The sequence below is a fragment of the Trematomus bernacchii genome, unplaced genomic scaffold, assembly GCF_902827165.1.
Source record: "Trematomus bernacchii unplaced genomic scaffold, fTreBer1.1, whole genome shotgun sequence".
NCBI classification, from domain to species: Eukaryota; Metazoa; Chordata; class Actinopteri; order Perciformes; family Nototheniidae; genus Trematomus; species Trematomus bernacchii.
The window spans coordinates 7,776,490-7,801,147 of record NW_022987698.1 but is presented as its reverse complement, the minus strand read 5'-3'; the positions used below and the strand labels follow the sequence as shown (position 1 = coordinate 7,801,147).

At 39.3% G+C, this 24,658-nt stretch overlaps 1 protein-coding gene across 1 annotated transcript; it reads right to left on the bottom strand.

The window, feature by feature from the left end:
• Positions 1 to 923: 923 nt before the first annotated feature.
• shmt2 (serine hydroxymethyltransferase 2 (mitochondrial)) lies at positions 924 to 24,384 on the bottom strand. The gene is made up of 12 exons (XM_034138791.1): positions 24,234 to 24,384; positions 14,255 to 14,446; positions 11,970 to 12,049; positions 10,515 to 10,715; positions 10,219 to 10,300; positions 8,166 to 8,288; positions 5,441 to 5,580; positions 5,058 to 5,220; positions 4,593 to 4,692; positions 3,472 to 3,627; positions 2,766 to 2,873; positions 924 to 2,611 (listed from the first exon to the last, which is right to left on the bottom strand). Exons 1-12 carry the CDS (start codon positions 24,264 to 24,266, stop codon positions 2,484 to 2,486), a joined length of 1,506 nt encoding a protein of 501 aa, XP_033994682.1. The 5' UTR covers positions 24,267 to 24,384; the 3' UTR covers positions 924 to 2,483.
• Between the last annotated feature and the right edge of the window lie 274 nt (positions 24,385 to 24,658).

The following is a 24,658-nucleotide window of genomic DNA, read 5'->3' as shown; positions in this document are numbered from 1 at the left end:
AGTACAAAGTAAACTTAAAAAAAAAAAATCGAATCGAATCGGTCATGTGTTTATTTTGTAGATTTTATCTTGAAGTCCGTCGTTTCAAATGCCCACAAAACTCAAATGAACCAATTAAAATGTTTTCCTTTTGGTTGGTCAGGCCTTAAACCAAGACTGTGATAGGAGGAAGAGCCCTGCTTGTTCTAAACTCATAGTTTTATACTTCACAAAACGTCAACAAGACTGGCGTTGCTTTTCACAATCTTTCATGTAGCCCAATTGTGTATAATAGTTACTTACTACAATAATTTCTAATACAAATTCATTCAACAATCTTCTACACTTGGTTACTTGATCTGTGTTTTATCCTCATGGTCTTGTGTATGCATTATAAGAAGGGAGGGAGTCTCATATCAAATGATCTCGCTTTAAAAATCTTGTTTGTAAAGTAACTAGAGGTCAAATAAATGTAGCAGAGTACAAAATACAACATTCTTATTAAGTAGAGCCAGAGATGTATAACGTTGCATGAAATGGAGATACTCAATTAAAGCACAAGTAAAGTAGTTTAAAACATATTTAACTGTAGTTCAGTTCATGCACTCTGGTACATTTCACCGAGTATAACATTTAAAGTGGTTGGATTAAATGTAGGATGGTGCCGTCTGTACTTCAGTGTATGTTGTTATCCTAAAACCTGCCAGATAAACTACATACTGTACAACTCCACTACTCATACTCTGATACAGAGTGATTCTCCTAATCAATACTGTACAATAACAAGTTGAGTATTTTGTCAATCAACCCAGGTTTTTCTCTACAACAAACAATACAGACATCTCATCGAAGTTGAAAACAACATGAACATAAAATGTTCCGGTAGAATTGTGAAAAAAGTGTTTGACAAGTGATTTTCATTCATATCAAATAAACATCACAAATTTTGTTTGCATTATTGGATTTTATTAGGAGTTGGCTAATACTAAATGTTTAAAAAAAAGTTCTTAAAGGAAAGCTAGTTTAAACTTTTGATGTACAAAGGATGGCGACACGTCAGAGATGATACAAACAGCAGGTTTATGAACATTGTAGTAAAATACTTATTGGTGTATTTTGGCAAAAATCTAGTCTATTGGGCTGTCAAAAACTTGTGTTGTGGATAATGCATATGATTTGGTTTTCTTTGGAAGCTGTGTTTTGTGCAAAGTAAGAAAGTAACGACTCCATTTCCAAAAGCCTTCTCTTGATTGTGCTGTACGATCATTTCACAAACAGAAATCTTGCTTCCTCACTGATGCAGTGATAATGACAACAATTCCAATCTGTGAAGCAGAAATACTCTTATTTTTTAAATCAAGCTGCTTCATAGTTTCAATCATTGAACACTGGTGAAATAAAATGTATGCCACTTAAAACAGGCAAACTGCACTATAAATAGTCTTTCTTCAAGTACAACTAATCAGCTGGTATTGGAAACCTTTACATATATCTTCTGGATGTTACATTGTTAACTCTTTTAAAATAATTAATAGAAAAGTATATACTCTCTGTAAACACACACAAATTAAAGTATAAAATAATTCAGGTTGACATTTATGTTATTATTTCATCTGGTAGTTTATCTGTAATTACAAAAAAATATAGCAGTTAACATTTGACTAAATGATACACCTAAAGAAAAAATGATGATGCAGACAGTCCTTTTGTAATGCAATTTAATACAAATGACCATTTAGTTATACTATTTGAATCTCTTGAGTTTTTACTTTTGCTTTAAGAAACTACCTTTGTAAACGACTTCTATTATTTAGTCCACCTGTAAAGTCTGCTTTTGGAGACAAGTTGCACAATTCAGAAGAGAGCTAACTTTCATAAAGTATATATTGACAATCTTTTGGGTACATTTCTGATCATTACAATTGGCTTCACAGAAATGTAGAGGCCAGCACACAACATGGTATGGAGGAACACTTCTTGCAAAGCCTCGTTGTGTACCTGGTGTCACTAACACTAAAGAAAGCATCATGCACATATCTCAATGTGAATATAATAATCTACATACGTGACCTTAGTCAAACTCTTACAGCATTAAGACCTCTCAGTGACGCTTATTTTAATAACAAATTAGTCGCCAATCAAACCACAGAGTTGTTGTTTTGTTTTTCCACATACAGTAAAAAGAAAGAAAGAGTGAAGACATCTAAGATGGATCTTTACACATACAATAGAAAATAGATTCTTCGGCTCTACAAAAATCGGTCAAATCTTATTTTTATCTTGACCTCGACATGGAGGCGACATTTTTACAAGAACAGATTGATAGATTACTGCGATAAAGAAATATAAAAAACCTTTCCAGATGTGATTGGAAGAAAGGGAGTCCTCCTGATTCACAGGCACCCACCACAATTGACATTTGTTTCCCTCTCCTTATACACTCCTCCCCAGCCAGCCCTCTGCCACCTGGCTGTCATGGCCGCTCAGACTCTACGTCGGTTGGTCTAATGGTCGTGGAAGCCTGGCATGGGGAAGGGCCTGGCAAAAGCTTCAACGCGGTGGCGCAGGTTGGCAATGCGAGCCACGGTCTCAGAGTCCTGGAGAAGAAAGTTCTTGAAGTCCAGGAGCTTTCCTAGAGAAGACAGCAGTATAGAGAGAAGGAAGCTCAGCATACTACCATTGCCTTTTTGCTACATTTGTTTTATCAGTCGTTTCAGCATTTTATAATTTAATATGACATACAGCATTTTGTACTTTTGTTGCTTTTCTAACGACTTTGTGCTTACCTGTCTTCTTCTTGACGTCCAAGGCAATCTTGAAGCCCTCATCCATGAACTCAACAACTTGCACAAAGTCAGCTTCTTTGAACTGTCTGGATGTCAGGGCTGGAGTACCTGGGAAGGAAAGAGAACACAACATCTGCATCTTAAAACACAAAGTAATGACTGGAAATGGCTTTTTCTCGCTTTTACAGGTTGAACGCTCTCCAATAAAGTTTTTTGCATTTCCTTCCATTAAGAACCTTATGGCTAGAAGGTAAAACGATTATCGCCTAAAGACAATGCTATAAATGTGGCAGCGGAGATGTGGAGCTCTTGAACTTCCTGGAAGATGATTAAAAACACAAACATATTTAATAAACCATGATCTGCTTAGTGCTTGTGGCTTAATCGGTGGCTGACTAATTTCCATATGCAGAACTACATTTTTACATAGTGAGGGAAACGGAATAAGGAAAAAAAAGCAAAGTGCAAAATACATTTTACAAAGAAAAACCTGACCTATTATTTGAATATGTGATACAATATGCTGAAAAGCTGACTAACATTTCAACACATTATCTTGACAAAGTTACTAAGTATTAAAAGGTAACAACTTTTTGAATAAACAGATAAGCAAAACTTTCTTTTGTCGTTACTAATAATAATAATAATAAGTAAAACACAGAGCTTGTCTAAGTCCAGTTAAATGTGGAGTGAAGCTGCTCCTCACCCAGCCTGAGGCCCCCAGGAGTCAGCGCACTCTTGTCCCCGGGGCAGGTGTTCTTATTGGCTGTGATGGACACCAGCTCCAGCACGCGCTCGGCCCGCGCTCCATCAATGCCCTTAGGCCGCAGGTCAACCAGGACAAGGTGGTTATCAGTCCCATCTGAAATATTCAACATTTTTTGAAAAATTAATTGAAGAGGAGGAAAGTCTGAGACTTCGTAGACACAAACTTTTAAACCTTTACTTTAGTTTATGAATGAGGTAATGTTATTTGTTAGCTGTATGATATGAAACTGAGCAGTTCATGATGAAACTCAAATAATTGTTAGGTAGTTGGCTTTTGGCGCCTCCGATGCTCGACTTCTTTCTCATGCATTTGTCCATGTTTGTCTTTATATCTGCTTTATTTTCATAGTAAACTAAAATAGGACTCATTGAATGCCATTATGATAAAGCACAACTTACTTTGGGCCTGCAGGAAATGAACAAACAGGATACTTTTTACAGTTCATATGATGCTAATTATTTTATTGTTTCATATTTGCTTAGTACAAGCACCACATTTCGCCTAAGTTATCAGTTAATATAAAGTACATTACACAATTACACAGACAAAGAGGTGTCTCTTATATGTTGTTAAACCCTTCTATATCACACATTCTAATCAACACCTCTCTCAAATAGTGTCAACTAAAAATTGATTGTAACAGTAAAAAAACCTTGTTTCAGTTTTTTACATCTACGTACAAAGGGATTGAAAAAAGGAGCATGCACACAATGCAGTGTAAGCACAGGACAAGTCTGTATTTTTAAGGGTATAAATTGAAGGCCATACATCAAAAAAGAGCTGAGGCCAGCAAATGAAATGCAGTACAAGATTCCAGCACTTGCTCACTACCAGAAAGTGACCGCCTTAATCTGGTTTTATTCCCTTGACTGACAGGACAGCTGCACTGACATTAGCCTATTTGCACATCATGAATTTAAATGCTTTTCTGTTGCAATATTTGCATTTTGTGGCAGGACATTTCTGTTTATTGACTGTGTTGTGTGTTCTTCTGTGTTTCCTTCTGCTGTTAGCAGAGCCAGTGTCTCAAACAAATGCTTAAATACAAGTTCCATTACCTGATACCAGGGTGTAGCCTTTGCTGAGCAGAGCTGTAGCCATAGCCTTGGAGTTCACTATAACCTGGCCGATATACTCCTTGAACATGGGAGACAGTGTCTGGAAACAAAATACCAAGATTTTAAGTTTGAGGTCAAAAAACTATTAATGAGGTTTTAAGAAAAAAAAAAGTAAACTAAATAAACATATATTGGTACAAGTCAGTAGCTGCCTTGCACAGCCTTAAGATCCAGATAGTTCACAATTCAGAAAGAGAAGGAGCAGATGCCCACAGCAGGGTTAGGGAACAAGTTCCTGAGTCAAGTTGCACCAAAGCACCTCAGCGGTAAGATTTAGTTTCATTGCAAAATGTGATTAAGTGGTAATACACTTCTCATTAGGAAATAGCAGACCGTGGTGATGAATCGTTACATCAATACAAATACATTTTTCATTGAAATGGGGTGTCTGTGTGCTGAGCTGACCTGTCTGAGAGCCACAGCCACACCAGCGATGGCGTGGTTATGAGGGCCGCCCTGCAGCGAGGGGAACACAGAGAAGTTGACCCTGTCCTCAAGGTCGTACACGATCTCCTTCCCCTTCTTGTCCACCGAGCGAACGCCCTTACGGTAGAAGATGAGGCCAGCCCTGGACAGAACAGACTAATTGACTGACAAAGAATTTGAAACCTTTCCCTTTCTCTTAAAATCAAACAAGGTGTCATTAATAGGTTTTTGATTTATCCCCAACTGTATGACATCAGCCGTCTACTGACTACTATTACTACTGTTAAAAACAAGTACTAATTTCCATGTCGCTCAGTGAAGAGGCTCTAATGAGATTTGACTGAAATATCTCTAGCTCTTACCTGGCTCCGCGGAGAGATTTGTGTGTGGTGGTTGTGACCAGGTCAGCGTGGTCAAAGGGAGAGGGGATGGCTTTGGCTGCCACCAGGCCGCTGATGTGGGCCATGTCAGCCAGCATGTAGGCCGTAATGTCGGTACACAGCTGAGGGGGGAACAGACACATAGTTAGGATTCAAATGTACAACATGGGACAGGAAGGTTTGTATTAATACGTTATTTTTAAATCTATAGTTCTACATTTTTTAGGTGCAAGACCCTAAATTATCAAAAATATATACAACTTAAAGTGATAAGATTAGTAACAGTGTTGGAATAATGGCCCTAGTTTTAGATAGACAAAAGACAAGTTCAGATTATGTCCAATAGAGTCAATAATAACCGCTTGAAGTCTACCACACTTCAGCCTTGTTCTCTTCCTGCCTGCCTAATATTAAAGTGACTGATTTAGCTTGCTATGAACATTTCAGTGTTTGGCCATAAAAAACTCTCCTTTTCAGTATTTTTAAAATATGGGGGCGATGTTCAAAAAAGGTGAGAGTCATACACCGTTATCCCAATATAGATGTGAACACACTCAAACCTCTGGTGAGCTGAAATTCGGCACTTCAGCCTCAGTCACTGTTTAATTTAAAATCCTGGAGCAGAGCAAAATGTGAATGTCCAAATTAACTTCTCTGTATATGCTGTAGTATTCTTTATATATACACTAGAACTAGAAAGTATTGCAGTTACTATAAAACGTAACTACATAATTAGACTTGTCTTTTTGTCATAGGTGATCCTCTATATTTTACTTGAATGCGCTTGGCTTCAAATTTAAGATAAAAAAAATGGAGGTTTTGATAACTCTACATTTGTAAGCACTACCTATCACTTCAAAAGGGCATATATTTCAAATCTGAGCTGGTGTTATTACACTCTTTGGCAGTCTTCAGAGGCCCGAAATATTACAGTGTAATTCAATAAATCCTTGCTGTCTCTTGCCAGCATTTATTGAAAAAGGCACACACACAATAAATAGCTTGCTAACATGCAAATGACTTGTTGGCGAATGATCAGAGCAGTAAACAATCTTTTTAGTGCTCCAATTAATATTCATTATCACGACAATCTTCCTTGCTCTCATATCTAAACTGGATCAGCACATGTTTATTAGATTAAAAAGCAGGCAAGATGGCAGGGTTACTGGAGGGGGTAAAGAACACGAGAGGGTGATGTGCGGTAGCTGATGAACGCCGATAGTCAAACACATTTCAGATTTAAAAAAAGAAGCTTGCTCCAATCTAGGTAACAACACTGAGAATCTGGAGAGGGGCCCTGCCTGCTGCCATAAAACAGTGAAGAGCTCCACAGAGACATGCCAGGGGGAAATATGGCCCCACTTCAGGCCTAGTGGCAAAGTAGTTACGGTGCTTAATAAAAACACAGCTCTGTAATGGAGGGACACTCCATCGGATGGTACTAGCTAAAGTGAGGCTCTGCAACAAAGGGAAGCAGTCATGGGGGGACTGAAGTGAATCAGAGGGTGGGTATAACAAAACAGATAAAGGGGCCTCTTGTGCACCGCCAAAGAGAGCAGTGAAGTGTAGTTAAAAGTTGCTGCTGTGTTTGCGTGAGTCAGCGCGAGAATCCACGCTCAGTGCGGATGAGTAGACAACAGAAAGCATCTGTGTTGTTGTGCACAAGTGTGAAAGAGCCGAAGAACTGTTTGTGTCTGGATATGTCGAAGATTGAATGCTCAGTATTTACAGCAGACAGGTTTCTACTGAGGGCAGCTTTTTGTGCAGAATGAGTACTTTTACTTTTTACACTGCTGGATTATTTATTATACTTACCTAAAAGACAAGAGTATTTCTTCTACCTCCGAGTGTGGACAGAAATGATTAAAAATATAGCAGGTGTGCCTGACAGTCAGTGCAGTGGAAAGGTTGAGTGAGTTTAAAGGGGACCTATCATGCAAAATATGTCTTTTATACATAAATATGTGTCCCCGGTGTGTCAGGGAACTCAGGCAGCGTCAGAAAATAAAACCCTCATAAAACGTAAATTACGTCATATCGGATGGTGGATCCACGGCACTATCAGAAACCTCACTATCAGAATAAATGCCTGACGTGTTTTGGACGTAATATGGTCTTTGTTTACATTAGCAAGCATCGCTTAACCTCAGAGCTAACCTGTACTGGAGAGAGCATGTGTGAAGAAGCAGGAAATACAAAAAATAACTCACCTTGTGGTATAACCGGCAAGAGAGAAAGCCTTTGAGCTCCATACTGTTTCAGAAATAATCCTTGATGTGGTGTTTGCGTTTAATCACCGCAGCATTTATTTTAGACAGTATCTGCCGGGTCCCGCATGAGCAGGCATAAGCTCCGCCCCCTTTATTTTTATTTTTATTTTTTATAAAAAGCTTTATACCCCAAATCAGCACTTTAGTAACAGGAAGGGAAATAGAAGGATATGAGGCATGGCTAGAATGGGTGATCTGTTTGGTATTTTGAGCAAAACACTTCATAGACATGCTTTTTATATATTTTTATATATCCGAGTCCTATGCTATTGACTAAAAATTGCATGATAGGTGACCTTTAAAATAAGAGGACAAAGCTGGTGTGACCTTCATAATGTAGGATGAGAAAACAGGTAGCAGGAGAGGATGAGGTGGAGCAAAACACACACACACAAAAGCTGAGTGAGTTTTGAATAAGGAGAGAGTTCTCCATGCACCTTCTTGATGCGGGCGTAGTCAATGAGGCGGGCATAGGCGCTGGTGCCAGCGATGATGAGCTTGGGCCGGAACAGCTTGGCCGTCATCTCCAGCTGGTCGTAGTCTATGAGTCCTGTTGCAATCTGCGGAGAAACAGAGAGGGAGACAGATTGAGGAGGGGAAAAAAGTGGAGGATGAATATGAGCATATTAGAGGGTGAGTACGGTTCAGGAGGAACACGAGGGGATGAAAAAAATACATGTCAGATATCTTGAGGATCAAGAGCAAACTTATCAACACGGAGGAGAGATTTTTTCCATTTGAAGCTTATTTGAAGCAGATGCATTTGAAGTACTTTGGCTACCTTAAAAAGGGGAAGAAATTTATCGAAATGAGACATTTCATCCTATGAAGGAAGAAGATTGCAGTAAAGCACCCCTACTTATCCTAATTCAACCTTTCACGGGTCTATTCAACTGGTGTGATGAGGCTGAACAGATCAGAGGTTGGTTTGGAGACGTTATCTACTCTCGTCATTGAAATAAGCACTTTGAGATATACGGTAGACATCCATTATTCAGGGGATGTATGTCTGAGTCTTGTCAAATGTTGTCAGTCTGGAACTGTCAAATGACCAGTGTGTTGTGTGCCTGTCTGAACCTGCATTTCCAACCCAGTACTCAAAACATGAGAGAGAAGAGACAAACCAGGTGGGGGACAGCCAGCAGGACGGAACAGGAAGTGAAAGACAAAAGGGATAGAGAATAAGCGAGACAAAGACACGAAAAAGAAGAGAAAATACGAGGAGGGAAAGCTTTATTGAGACAACCTGATAATCTCCCATCTCCAGAGCACATCTATGGGTGCCCCCTCGCTCCATCAAGCTGCTCATTGTGAAGACAGAGCCAGTGGTGCTGGCCAGCCTGTCGATTTCCCATTATCTCTCTCGCAGAGGGGTGCTGCCGGCCCATACATCAGCAGGTCTGGACACGCAGACTCTCAGGGCAATCCATTAGCCGCTACACAACTATGACCCCGGAATAAAATACTAAACACTAACATATGAAGCCCTGCATCTGAGGGACCCTGGTCCTACTGATTTTATCTTAGTTGAAAAGAGCACTTTGAATGTTTTACAAACAGTACTCACGTATAGGGCTGTATGTTTGCATTGTGAGTGAAGTGGCCATAGCAAGCACTAGTTGGGCTAAGGTTTCTTTATTTAGACATCAAATCCCTACCCACACTGCCTTGTGTCATACCCGGGTGGGCAAAACAGCAAACAGGATTCCCCAAAAAGCGACCACTTCTCCCCTAGATTTTTCTGTGTATTTAAATCAATATCCTGTCATTAAAACATTTTTCAAAAAGACTTTAAAACTAAAATATTTGGCATAATTGTAGATAATGTATTGAAACTTATTCGCCAACATAATATCAGCAACATTTAAAAAATATATGGTTGACTGTAAGCAGGAAATATGCTTTATGTTTTGGTAATACTGTTGCACAATGGTCTTATGCAGTCTTTTCAGTTTCCCTGTTACAGTGAATTGCACAAAAAGAAAATTACACAACATATTGTATTTTTTCCTTGCAAACATGAACTGTAAACACGACTACAAAATTAAGAAAATAAACTGACAAAGTTGCGGAGATGATCAATACTACAACTGAAAGACGTGAGACAGAGTGCTGCAGCACAATAAGCCATGCTCTGCAGACATGCGAGAACCCTGCACCCCCGACACATGGGCAGTTCTGACCAGCAGAACTGGTTCATGTGGAAGTCAAGTCAGAGGTCAAGCTGAGAAACAGCTGACTCTGAAAACCTTCCCTGCGACCATGTTAACGAGTATTTTAAATATTGGACTTTAACCCTCTTATCTGTCAATGAAAGAGGATAAGACATATCTAAACATACGTAACAAAAATAAACTACAAATATGATTTAACCCGTTTCAAATTCACACTGTTGTCCCGTTGCGATTTATCTTGGGTACGGTACGATTTTCTGGTATAAGAAAGACCACGACATGTTAGTTGATATCAGTAGTGTGGGTCTCTACTTACGTTTAGCTTGTAAGGCATTGACTCGAAATAGATAGAGGTGGCTGAGATCCTCTTCACATCAGACATGTAGCCATGGGTGAGACTGGAGTGAAACAGAAGAACATGTAAACAAATGTAAAAAAATTGCAAGAATATTGAATTACATTCCAACATATTAATTTATTTATGAAGTGCAGATGGCACACTAGTGTTAACCAACAAACAAGCTAGGACAGCTTCAAACAGTGCGGGTGTTAGATAGAATAAGTGAAAGAGTGCAGGTGTGTAACAGGGAGAAAGCAGCAGTTATTACTCACTGTCCTCCGTCGGGCAGGTCCAGGCCCATGATGCGGTCGTGGGGCTTGAGCACGGCGGTGTAAACAGCAAAGTTAGCGGGGGAGCCGGAGTACGGCTGGACATTGACTCCCCACAGAGCTGGGTCTAGGTCAAAGGCCTCCAAGGCTCGTTTCTGACACAGCAGCTCAATCTGGTCAACCACTTCTGCTCCACCATAGTATCTGGGTGCAGAACAACAAATACAACCTTAGGCCAACAGGTGCACTGCTCCTGCATATAAACTGCAAAGGTTAAGTTTTAGTTAAAACAATTAATCTAAACCTTGAATAATTTATTCTTTCTTAAGCCACAGGCCTACAATACATGTTTTGAACACAACACAGACATATTATCACCTTTTAAGGTCATATGGCAAACTTGTTAGCATACAGTTGCCTATGTACACATTGAGCAGTCACAGTGTACCATTACAATTCATTTGAGGCAATTTGAAAAATGTGGCCTCAAATTCCATTTTAGTCATGTATTTGGTTTCTACTGACGCCTGAGGGAAATATGTGTCTTCACCAGCTGGTCACTAAAAATGTTTGTATGCTTCTGGTGTTAAGCAATAGTCTACAATGGAAAGTCACCTGAAACAGCAAGCACGTGGCTGTTTCAGGTGACATTCCATTGTAGACTATTGCTTAACACCAGAAGCATACAATATTATGCAAGAGGTGAGGGTGAACAAAAACTGTACAATTGAAGGACAAACAGCTAAATAACGAGCTGAATCTCACTATGAAGGTCAGTGGAGCTGCAGATTTCTGTGATAATTCCCGTTAATCACTTCTACGGACCCCTTTCACATTGTAGCACTTTCACACGCTGTACATCCACATTTCTGCTTATAGCCGCTTTAAGTCAGCAGCACTGCCACAGCAGATTTGGGGCATCTCAGGTGAAATTACAGATGAGGGAGCAACAGATGGCTCCTGCACAATCCACTCATTCAATGACATTATCCTTTTGTTTCATTACATTCAACTGCGAAGAGAAGATGAGTAGGATGTTAGGGAGCGGGGGGGGGGTTAAAAATCAAAAAACACATTCAGTGGGAGGGAGATTTATTGTATCAGCTTGTATTACAGGAATACAAATCATGAAATGAGAAGCATTGAAAAACAGGCCAGCTCTCTGTTTGCCACTGATACATGTGCATTTATCTGAGGAAAAGGATAGGAAATAGGAAACTGGAAATAAAAAAAATCATGCAACCATCAGCCTGGGGTCTGAATTCCTCCAATGTATCCCCTCAGGAATCTTCTTTGGCAAAGAGGCTGTGGGTTATGTGTTGTGTGGTTGGCATGTATTATGTTAGGGCAAGCTAGAGAACAGCGTATAAACCAGTGTATGTTTATGTCTGTAACAAATATCCTAAAGCAGAGAATATCAACATAATAAAGCTGGGGCGTGGCTGCATGAACACTCACCTTTTCCCTGGGTAGCCCTCAGAGTATTTGTTGTTCAGACAGGAGCCCTGAGCTTCCAGAGCTGCTCGACTGCAGAAATTCTGTGGCGAGAACACACACAAGCAAACACACACTCGGATCAATGGCGCGAGTGGACAGAAGGGACAAGGACTGCAAATTAAAGTCTGTTAAGTGATAGTGAGAAATCCCCCCTCCAGCTAGAGACAATCATTACAGTATTGAACCTGTGGACTTCCATAGACTAACACTCTGCACTTCACAATGCTTATCGCCTCGCTGCTGCAGGATACAAGAAGATAATGTAATACACTTTTCTGCCCATGCTGAGAAACATTGGTATGGCCTTTCTTAAATCCCTTTGCAATGCATTTTCAAAGAAAAACACATTTAAGTGAGCATGGTTTGCTGCATAAGGGGTAGGGCTGTACCAAAGAGTTTGAGGCTTTTAAACTTTATTAGTTTGAGTGCAGCATAATTATGATTATTATAATTGATTATGTGTGGTTATGTTTTGCTAAGCCGCGTTCAACACCATTGTTAAACACACTGTCAAAGGCTCAAAACAACGGCACTAATGAGTTACCTGTTGAGATTTTGGTTAGAAGAGATGGAAAACACATAGAAGGAAGATACGTTTAAGCAACGCGTTTTAGTGGTTATCTCTCTGGAGGATTATTGCTTACTTGGAGTTCCCAATATTGGATATGCTATTAGAGCTAAAACAAGTAACACTATTATTTCGCTAAACTATTTTGTAATGTCATGAAAACAGTTTCCCCACAATACTTCTATTTTTCTGTACCCTTAAAACACTGTACACGATAATGAATTACGCATGTAAAATGTTGAGTGAATTTCTGTTTAATATACTGTACATCCTGTCTGTTTAACTAACTATGGATGCCTCTCTTGGTATGGCCACTTGACTTAAACTCTTTACTGTATATTAACACACTGGCCTGTAATAAAGTCTGACAGTCTAGTCTCCACACTCTCTTCTTTGTTAACGTGTATGTGTGTGCGTGCGTGCGTGCGCGTGTATGTGTCTTGTAGGTGTGTGTGGTTATGCTAATGCTTCACCTAAAAGCCAAGAGAAGATCAAGGGAGATAACTGCTTCAGTAAAAGCTCTCTGCTGCGTCCGTCTGTCATGCCCACAACTGTGCATACATTACAAAAAGAACATTTGCTTCTTAGTGTCTGTGTGCATGCGTGTGTGTGCGTGCGTGTGTGTGTGCGTGTGTGTGTGTGCGCGCTTTAAAACGTATGTCTTTTCATTCAAGGAATGCCTGCCTGAGCAGAGTAAGGTGGGGAGGAGGCAGAATGGAGATATCAACTTTATCTCACACTACAGCGGTCCGGCTGTGTGTAGAGAGGCGGCTGATATACTCCACTGAGCAACTACTGTGGCGAAAAAGAAACAGGAGAAGGAGAGAGAAAGAACAATACAAGATAAAAACCTCTTCTGCTTTTTGGAAGAGCATTTTTTTTTTCAATTTCACATAATTTTGCCTTGGAATGAAAACAAAGAGTAAACCAAATGTTTCTGCATTAACTCCTGCTTACACAAAGTACTGGATCCAGTGCGTGTTTTCACTATCAAACTAGCTAAGTTTGAATAACTTGATGTGAACTTGTCAGAGTTCGTGATATCCGTTTTATTATTCCTGTTTGAGTCAGAAGGTCACAGTTTCTCTGCCCTAGTAGCTACTGAAAATATTTTAAAAAGACCAAATGTACTGCTATAGAATATTAAAACATACAGCAGCAAGATGATTTAGGGATCAACATGAATAAAGAATGAATTTACACATGCTGCAGTGTATGAATTTAAAATGCAATATTTCTTGTACTAATGTACTGCATTTATCTACAGCATGAAACCTGATGGACCTGATAAGAGCTATTCTGACAATGCTGCCTGCCAGCAATAATATGGAAAAACACATTTGACCAGGATATGCAAGAAGCTAGAAAGTCTTCATTCACTCATTTTGCCAAAAATGTAACATAGGTGATGACGCGTTCTCACCACCTGCACACAAGATCGCTGCTTCCAGCTATTACGCATTTAGTGTTTATTTAAAATGAGTCAACTAAATCGGTACAACATTTGTAAAGGATGTTTTTTTTTTAATGACGAAAATATGAACCAGGCTTGGCGGTGTTTTACGTCATCTCCCTTCTCTTAAAGCCCCTTAAATTAAACTCCTCTCTGTGTGAACTGTTCAGTTACTGAAACCTTCAAATCACACTCCGTTAAACATCATGTGTGAAAGTGACTGACCTCAGATGCAATGAGCTCCAGGCCGCGGCACTGCCGGTCCTTCTCCTTCAGCAGCAGGTCCCACATCTCGGGGTCGTCCTGAGCCAGGCTCTCCTGGCCCGTCCATGGACGCTCTTCATCCACTGAGTATGTGGCGGCGTGGGACTGCTGGCCACGCACATAGAGATGGACGGGGGCTCGCTGGCACAGAGGCTGTGAGCAGAGGAGAAGTCGTTAGGGTTAGGGGGAAGGATGGGAGATTGAGAAAAACTGACAGTATGTTAGTTATATACAGTTTTTAAAGTTATCATGAACACATGTTGTAATTATGGATGATTGCACTAAAAAGGGACTAACAAGTTGCAATGGTTTATGTTATTTAACTTCAATCATTTAACTGCAATGCAAATCATCATAGCTTTGACATATGTTTGGTAAAAACATATAGGACAATATTTAGTCTTTGTGTCGCAGCTGGTTTTTTATTTTATCTTAACATTTAGCAAGATTTAAATGTGGGTGTTGAGAACGGAGGACAAAAAATTAAACAATATGTATTTGAGCTGTATATTCTCTATGAGGATTAAACTAGTGGGAGCTTCAGCCACAAAAAAGGGATCAGCATGAAATCAAGAGACATGTTTCATCCAGCTTTATTTCTCTACAGAATGTCTTTGATTATTTTAAATATTTAAGGCAACAGCCTGATTTGTCCTATATAAATGAGAAGACATTTCAAGTCCCCTTCTCTGTTCCTCTCTAATATGTAGCTTGGTATAATTAGAAACTGGCGTGTTTCCATGATATCAATAATCAGCACGGTTGTTCAATTATGCCTCTATCAGCAATTCTACAAACTGAGGGACCGACTTTTACAGCCTCAGTGTAGCGAAGGAGGAATATAGAGAACAGATTCAGCACTTCCTGCTTATCTAATCTGGACTGGGGCTGCGAGTTCTCCTGCTGCTGCAATGCCCCATCATGGGAGTGTGCAGACTCCATTCAATTTTCACTGTCTTTCTCTCTTTTTTTAAGTTAGACAGGATTCGACAATCCTGTTTGTTCGATGCACTCTGCCTGGATAATAGAACACTACATTTCTGGCTATGTATTCCATTGAGTAGTTTCTTTTCACTGCCATTTACACATAAAACCTTTCTAGGGCACAAATCAATGTCAGGTAATAAAGCTTTATGTGTGCGCCTCTATGCTTAAGATCTCTGCATGAACCCAGCGAGGGCACTGTGTGGGAGAGCACTCCGAAAAGAAGAAAAAAAAATCCCTGACAGGTTGATTGCATTTAGAACAAATTGGCCCTCTCCCATCATTTAATCAACAATATGATGATGACTCTGTTTGGAGATCAATCCCACCACGGCCAACCTATAGTTATCATCTGTACAGGTGTGCAGGGTGAGAAGGAAAACCTCCCTTTAATAGCGCCATTAAAAAGTAATTAACACAATGCTCAGTACTGGTTGAGGACACCTATTTGCATAAACAAAACACAAAGAACGCAATTTACACTTTATTCCATGTGGTGTAGGAAATGTTTGGGTAATTCATCTTTTGTTGTGGCTTTATTGCACAGTGAACCAACTGCAGTAACTGTAGGTTTTTAAGAAAAACAATTAAGAGCGTTAATGTTGGGAAGAAATAATAAAAGCTGACCAGCGATAGTCTCATAATTCGACACCCTTTGTTAAAAAAAAAAAAAAGGCTAATAAGAGCACTTTATCCTGAGGAGCAGCTTGCAGATAGTTTATCTAGTGCATCGCTGTGAGGCCCATCCTCTCCACTGCTCCTCTTCATCTGCTCCCCGGGGTGGTGGAGGGGGCAGAAGAGAGACACCAGGGGGGAGACAACTGGCACATTAATGGCCGATCCCTAACAGTTTCTACTCTGGCCTTCTGTCACCAGTGGCAGTGTGGATGGTTGAAAAGAGGAGAAGGCCCCTCCTTTGTGCTTTGGAAGAGACGAGGGCCTGGGGAGACAGGTTGGGCAGCCTCTGAGGACGAGTTTCTCGCTGAGAAATCACACGGGTCATTAAATCTTGACGGGAACCGTCCTTCGCTGTCTGCACTTCTGCTGGGACTCACCAAGGCTGAGGAAGGGGAAAGCAGTGGCAGGAAAACCCAACACAAGCCAACACTGCCATGGTTATAACACTTTTGAAGACTGCAAAACAGACAAGGTTCCTCCTCCTCCTCCTCGCCTCCATCCCTGGATTTATTTACCCACCTTCATCCTGTCACTCTAAGCTGCTTAGCACGCTCAGCTGAGAGGCATTCATGTGGCGTTTTTATTACTATGTCTCTTCTGCAACATAATTTCAATGGCGTCCAAATAAGACAGCACTGAGCTTAAACAAACACAAAGGTCAGTCTCTGTGGTCGGCCTCTTCACTTTCCTGCCTCATTTCTCAGCCCTGATCATTACGAGAGATTCATTAATGAGCACAAGGTAAACTGATCCAAGAAAAGTGAGAGCCAAGATACAAGCACCAAATATGTCAGAGTGGGACTATTTTTAGGGCGACAGATGATGCTGTCGTTTGAAGGTGAACTTGATGAAAACTGTGCTGTGAAAAGGGGGCGGGATAGGCCACATCAAACTCTTCGCTGAGCACGAGATTATGGCAGAGTCACAGATGCACAGCATCTGCATGACAACGCTAAGGTGATTGTTGGCAGTTTACCTTTCCTGTCAAACATCTGGGCCCAAAGACCAACAACAGAGAATAAGAAAAGGGAAGAAAGAAAATCATTTCATTAATACTAGTTTGGTATTATTTTTTCCGATTTCCTGTAGCAGCTCCTGAGGCGAGTCAATTTTACAGATGACTGCTGTCCATCAGTAGCTATACCAAACAACAATCACCCAGGTAACAGGAGCAAAACAGAAAGGACCAGAGAGAAGAAACAGCAGCGAGAAAAAAAAGAAAGATATGTAAGGTTCAAAAGAAGAAGTGTCAACAGGGCAGCAACATCCGTCAGTCTGACACGTAGTTGCTTCTTTCCTCGTCACAGACTAATAGCTGGGCTGTCCGTTACAAATTGCCCTGTGATTCAGTCTAGATAACACTAGACTGAGAAACCTGGATGGGGTGAAGAGGCGTGAAGGGATGGAGTCTCAGTCCAGGGCAGATTCACTCTATTCGGGTCAAAGGATTGTCAGGGTGACAATCAGAGACTTAAGCGATGCCGGCAACAAAGCCAATCTTTAGGGAGGAGTGGGAGGAACGTTCGCTTTATGCTGTAATCTCTCCACAACACTTCTTGTGATGATGGTGGAAGGGATGCACACTGGGCTTTCATGGTGACTCATGGAGTGTAGATGCATGCTGTGGACTGAACTGTTCACAGATGCTCGTCGGAGAAAACCTCTGCTCACAACCCTCTCATTAGCCCTGCCGAGTGCACTTTAAATCAAACATAATACTTAACTGGGGTTTCCTGCATTGTAAAATATTGTCTGGACCAAAAAAAAGCAAGTTTGAGAAATTCAGTTATAAAGTTACTTCATATTACCAGTAAAGGGAGGACAGTTTATGTCTGTTTTTTTATTTCCTGGAAATCTAAATATATAGTAAAAAGGGCTATTTGGCAGGTGATTCAAACTTGACTAAACTAAGGCTTCAATTTACAATAACTATCATTATCAATAAATTCGATTTTTTTCTTGATTAAAATTCATTGTTTTGTCTATCAAATGTCTGAAACTAGTGAAACATTTGTTATAAATTCTCAAGGCCTTATGTGAAACTTGGAGTAGCTTGATATTAATACAAAAATATATATAAGAGCAAAACACGCGTCGCATCCTCTCTTTTTTTAAAGAGTAGACCAGGTTGTGATTGGTATGTTTTCATGAAAATGATAACTTAATTTATTAAATTCTCCTCTGAAAAACTTCCTGAGCTGCTCTGAACACATACTCTGCATGTTTTAATTGAACACAGAAAACTGTTGTGTGTGCTGTGTTCATAAAGATCGAAGCATTAAGTAAACAAAAGCCAACAGGACTCTTGTACAGGCAGAAGGGTTTTTCATAATGGGATTAGTTACATTGTTTTCTTAAAAACAGTATCATCTTCAGCAACAGATCACACATCAAAGTGGACATGTCCACATCTTTAGAACAATAAACTGTTAATAAATAACCAATGAATTACACCATTAAACTGTCCTCATAAAACCGGATGTCAGCACTAGAAATAACTGCACAGGACTGTAAGCTAACTCTCTCTCTCACACAACCTGTGAGGAGGACACTGCATGCCGGAACCACAAATGAAAAAAAAGAGTCTTGTGAGTCCTTTTGAAATTCAATTACGATGCACACTGAACCGATTACCACCAATAGGAAAAGCATGCAAGCACGTGAATAATTCAGTTTAATAGGAAACTTCAGACAAACTGACAGTGACTAATAAAACTTGGCCTGAACTCATGCCACATACATTGGCAAATATTTGGTATCCTAGTTGTTTCTGAGAAACTATAGAACATTTCAAAATGGGTCACTTCATAAAGTGCAAAAAAGATAATAAAAATAGCCATGGACTAACTTTTTTGTCGGCAACTTAATCACCCTGATTCAGGCTCAACTGATCCAGTTAAATAAAAAAAAGACATCAAACTATAAAACTTCACATAACTTTGAAATGATCACTTGGGAAATAAATATAATCAAATGTTATTTATGAAGTTTAAGTGGACATACTTTTCACATGGAATAATAAATAAAATTGAAGGTTATAATGTTCACATTTTGTTGGAGCTGATTTGGGAGGGGTATTTTCATTTTAAATAGTCACATAGATGGCTGCAGATTCTGGTACTGTGAAATATTGTTGTACCTTATGCATGAAGAAAGATGTTTCAAATATTTTCTGGCCAACCCAATTATTTCAACAAAATAAGGTTAAATATAATAGTTTCATTATTAGTTTAAGCTACCTAATAAGCTGCAAGTGAGTGTAAAATATGGAGCTAATTTCCTGCCATAACTCCACAAACAAACTAAACAGGTTTTACAAATGCCTTATGATTCACTAACAAACACAATGTGGTTTGCAAATACAAAACACCATCTACAAACTAATGAATTTAGTTTTGCAAAGAAAAAACGTATCTATCAAACAAACACATAACATTTTTCTAATAAATCATGTTTCAGAGACAAATTCAGCTTAGGTTTTACAAGTACACAACTTTTTTTTACAAGTGCACAAATTTGTTTTACAACTACAACACTTTGTTTTACAACTACAAAACTTTTTTTTACAAGTACACACATTTGTTTTACAACTACAATACTTTGTTTTACAACTACAAAACTTTTTTTTACAAGTACAAAACTTTTTCTTCTCACGGCGGAATATTACTGCCAAAAGTCACGTGACTGGAATATTACTGCCAAAAGTCACGTGACTGAGTCACGTGACTTTTGGCAGTAATATTCCGCCGTGGTTGTGCTCATACACACTCACACATGCTCACTCACACATGCTCCACGGCAGCAGGGGGCACTACTGAGTCCATTGGGAAGGCGGGAGGTTGAGCAGAGCATGGAACAGCTCTTGCCAGCCTGATCATGACAGCGGTGTTTCTAGCGATCCAGCATCTGAATTTAGCGATCACAACGAAAACAGCCAAGACACATATTGAGCCCAGAAAATGAATGTTCTTAGGGCTGTAAATATAATAAGCCTTTGTCTAAAATAGACAACATTGTAACTAAGGAGATTTAAACTATACAGCGATTCTGCACTCGGTCAATCAGCTGCTCTTCATTTTCTTTCCTGCTATATTCAATGAGTGATACAAATATTTTTTACCATACGTTCTGAATACAACTGATACTGTTGGACTCGGTACTAGTTGACTGCTACCAGAAATAAAAGGAAGTACTTTACTGTGTACTTTGTGAGTAATCCTCTGTCAGAGTCCCCTCCATAGTACATAATGCATGTTTTTTGCTATCTTTGATGAATGATAAAAGGGTCATTCCAGAATTGGAGGACAATTTAGACACCAACATTTTTGAAAAATGAACCTTTCATTTGATTATTTTTTGTTATGTATTTAGGAAAAACAGACAATAAACCATAAAAAAAAGTGATTTGCCCAGCTAAGGCATCAAATGTATATTTTCCAATGAAGAATTAACCCTGTTACTCTAATTATAGTAACAGGGTTGCAAGTAACAGGGTTGAAAATCAATGCTAATTTTAGCTTTTACCTCAGGAATTAATGCTAGCTGCACAATGTAATGCTATTGTCAAGGAATGGACACACTTTATATTATATTTATATTTATATATATTTAACAAAAGAAAGATACATTTGAAATTAATTTGTTTTTGTCTCATAATTTGAGTAACAGGGTTGCGTTTGTATGAGTGCCACACTCCTTCAAGAGTGACAAGATTGGAAATATATTACAAATAAAAGAGAGGACTTAGTTTTGGTCTACCCATGGTAGTAGCACATGGCTTGCTGATGTCCTTTCCACTGTGTCATGCGACAAACAGTTTTTTCACTTCCTCTGCCAAGCTAAAAAGGTTTCGGTAACAGGGTTGCGCGCATGTTGAGGGACACACCTTCTGTGCAAAATTACTGTTATTTAAAATGTGTTTATGATTTAACAAATTGATTTTACCATTACAAGACACATATATCAATAGAATAATACCAAAAAAGTAAATAAAAACCCTATTTTAAATGTTATAGTTGACATGCAAGTTGGTCACCAAGAAGCTGGGACAAGAGAAAAGGGCAATTTTAGGGGGTGTTCAAGAGCTATTTGATATTTTAAATAATATTTTGAAACCACTTTTTCTACAACTTTATATGCATCTTGTCTCAAGACAAGTATATTTAACACAACAAGTGCATGTCTTAGCTTTTTGGGCATGGATTATTAGATTTTTTATATGGGGGACATGAAATGTCCTCCAATTCTGGAATGACCCAAAAATAAAATGTTACCATTAGTTCTTAATGAAATTGATACGGTTTGACTTTGTATTAGTAAGCCTACTACTAACAATACATTGAAGTACTTTTACTGTGTATTTTTTTGAGAAATACTCTGTCAAAGTCCCCTCCTGAGAACAAAATCAAGCCACTTCTTCTAAGTTTGATGAGGGAAAAAAATATTTTTTGGGTGATTTAATGGGTGATGTAACATTAATGACAGACATAATATGAGGTCCTTGGCACTCTAGAGGGGTCATTTTGTGATCATGGGGCATCACCCTTACAGCATCAGGACAATATCATATGGAGTCAGATACTGGAAGTGGGCTGGAGGCGTTAACTGGGACTGATGGAAGGATGAGGCTGATGAGACTGAAGAATCTGCGAGGAACGAACTAGCGGCAGAGGAATAATTATATATTAAAAGACAGCAGCATCATAAGAGGGCAACCATGTGACAGAGTGTGTTACTTTGCTGAAGGATATTTGTGACCAGCTATCCATTCCAGGCCAGACTCTAAAGACTTTCCAAGGTGTGAAAATGCTGCTGCCGGAGTACTGACTGGAAGTATTGCTGATATCATGTCTACCATCCTCTTAAAATACTCTGTCCAACAATATCAGTCTCAGGAAGAAATGTTTTTTAACGCTTATTAAAAGAAAAACATGCATTCTTGTACTCAGGAGGGGACATTGACAGAGGATTACTGGAAAAGTACACAATAAGTACTTCATAGTACTTGTGGGGGTAGTTTCAGTAGTACTGAGTCCAACAGGATCAATCTCACGAAGAACTAATGGCAACAAAAAAGAATTCCCTCATCAAACTTAGCAGAAGTGGCTTGATTTTGTTCACTTTGACAGAGTATTTCTCAAAAAATACACAGTAAAAGTACTTCAATGTATTGTTAGTAGTAGGCTTACTAATACAAAGTCAAACCGTATCAATTTCATTAAGAACTAATGGTAACATTTTATTTTTATCATTCATCAAAGATAGCAAAAAACATGCATTATGTACTATGGAGGGGACTCTGACAGAGGATTACTCACAAAGTACACAGTAAAGTACTTCATTTTATTTCTGGTTGCAGTCAACTAGTACCAAGTCCAACAGTGTCAGTTTTATTAAGAACTTGTGGTAAAAAATATTTGTATCACTCATTGAATATAGCAGGAATAAAAATGAAAAGCAGCTGATTGACCGAGTGCAGAATCGCTGTATACAGGGGCGGACTGGGACAACAAATCAGCCCGGGACTCTCGACCGGCCCACTTCGGTACCGCCGGCCCACCTCGGTACCGCAAGTAAGCAGCCCACCTCGGTGGTGCCGCAAGTAAATACCGCGAGGAAATTGTCGACGGGGGGGAAGGGGGGGTGAGCAGTGACTTATCCGACCGGCCCACTTCAGTACCGGCCCATCGGGATTCGTCCCGAACGTCCCCTGGCTGTATATATAGTTTAAATCTCTTTAGTTACAATGTTGTCCATTTTAGACAAAGGCTTATTATATTTACAGCCCCTAATAACATTTATTTTCTGGGCTCAATATGTGTCTTGGCTGTTTTCGTTGTGATCGCTAAATTCACCTTGTTTATAATATTATCACTATAACACCTGTCATCAGACTGGCAAGGGCTGTTCCATGCTCTGCTCAACCTCCCGTCTTCCCAATGGACTCAGTAGCGCCCCCTGCTGCCGTGTAGCATGTGTGAGTGAGCATGTGTGACTGTATGAGCCAGCCACGGCGGAATATTACTGCCAAAAGTCACGTGACTCACTCACGTGACTTTTGGCAGTAATATTCCGCCGTGAGAAGAAAAAGTTTTGTACTTGTAAAAAAAAGTTTTGTAGTTGTAAAACAAAGTGTTGTAGTTGTAAAACAAATTTGTGTACTTGTAAAAAAAAGTTTTGTAGTTGTAAAACAAAGTGTTGTAGTTGTAAAACAAATTTGTGCACTTGTAAAAAAAAGTTGTGTACTTGTAAAACCTAAGCTGAATTTGTCTCTGAAACATGATTTATTAGAAAAATGTTATGTGTTTGTTTGATAGATACGTTTTTTCTTTGCAAAACTAAATTCATTAGTTTGTAGATGGTGTTTTGTATTTGCAAACCACATTGTGTTTGTTAGTGAATCATAAGGCATTTGTAAAACCTGTTTAGTTTGTTTGTGGAGTTATGGCAGGAAATTAGCTCCATAGTAAAAGGCGTACATGTACTTGTAGTTATTATTGCACAATCTGCCGACACTGCTGAAACTATGACTATTGCTTTGACACAAATGCATAAGCTGCCAATCTGCTGAAAAATTACTATTGCTTTGACCAATCAGCCTGATCTTTTACATAATTGTCTCAAAGTAATAAGTTACTATTTTCTCGGAGCTCTTGCTGTATATCAGCCGTATTTTGCACTTTGAACGTTATTCAGGGACCTTCTGTTTATCACTGGCTGATAACCCTCTCTGCAATGTGTTATCTGTATATAATCACCATTACTGAAACACTTCATTTGACTTCATGTAACCCCTTTAAGTAAGAAAACAAAACAAAAAAGGCGTAATGGTGATACATATCAAATAAGGACATAAAGCTACCGTATATACAAACGAAAAGACAGATACTAGTAGCTAAACCTAAAGTTTGTTTCTGATAATCCGTGGTTTTCCCACATGATGAAACTGAGCAGTCGCTGTTGCATCATTACGTGGCCACTACAGCTGCAGCTATGTAACGTGCACTGACAGCTAGCTAGCTTATCAGCTAACTAACAACCGCCATAATGTGAAATATACAATGTCAAGAGGAAAGAAATTATAGTTTATGGTTCACTGCTGCAAATACCTATACATTTGATGACATGCTAGAGCCCAGGGGAGACATTTAGACACCAACGCGTGTTGAAACTCGAAGCTAGCTCAGCTAGCTAGTTCAGCCGTACAGAACGGGGGCGGTTGCTAAGACATCTTTTAAATAAACAATGACTTAAAAACTGTTCTTTATGATACACATACCCGTGTGAGTTGTCTGAGAGCGAAGGACAGCATGGTTCCAGTTAAGGGAGGAAGAAGCAGCACGGCCAGGCGACTCACCGCTGTCAGGCTTCAGAAAGGCTGCTTGGAGTTGTTGGCAACGGCTGGTTACGTTGTCCGGCCGAAAGGGCTGCTGGGAATTGTAGTCCGTTGAGAGAAAATTACACAAGCATGACATTTGAAGATTACGAAATACGTTTACGAAAATTAATGAATTAAATGTACCAAAACTTCCATAATAAAGATTCAAAGAGGTTCCGAGTTTTAAATATATCACCATATGTATTATTGATAAGCAGTGGTGGGTAGTAACAAGCAAATTCACTCAAGTATGATACTTTTGAGGTACTTTTATACTTTACCTGAATATTCTCAGTTGACTTTATACTTCTACTCCACTGCATAGA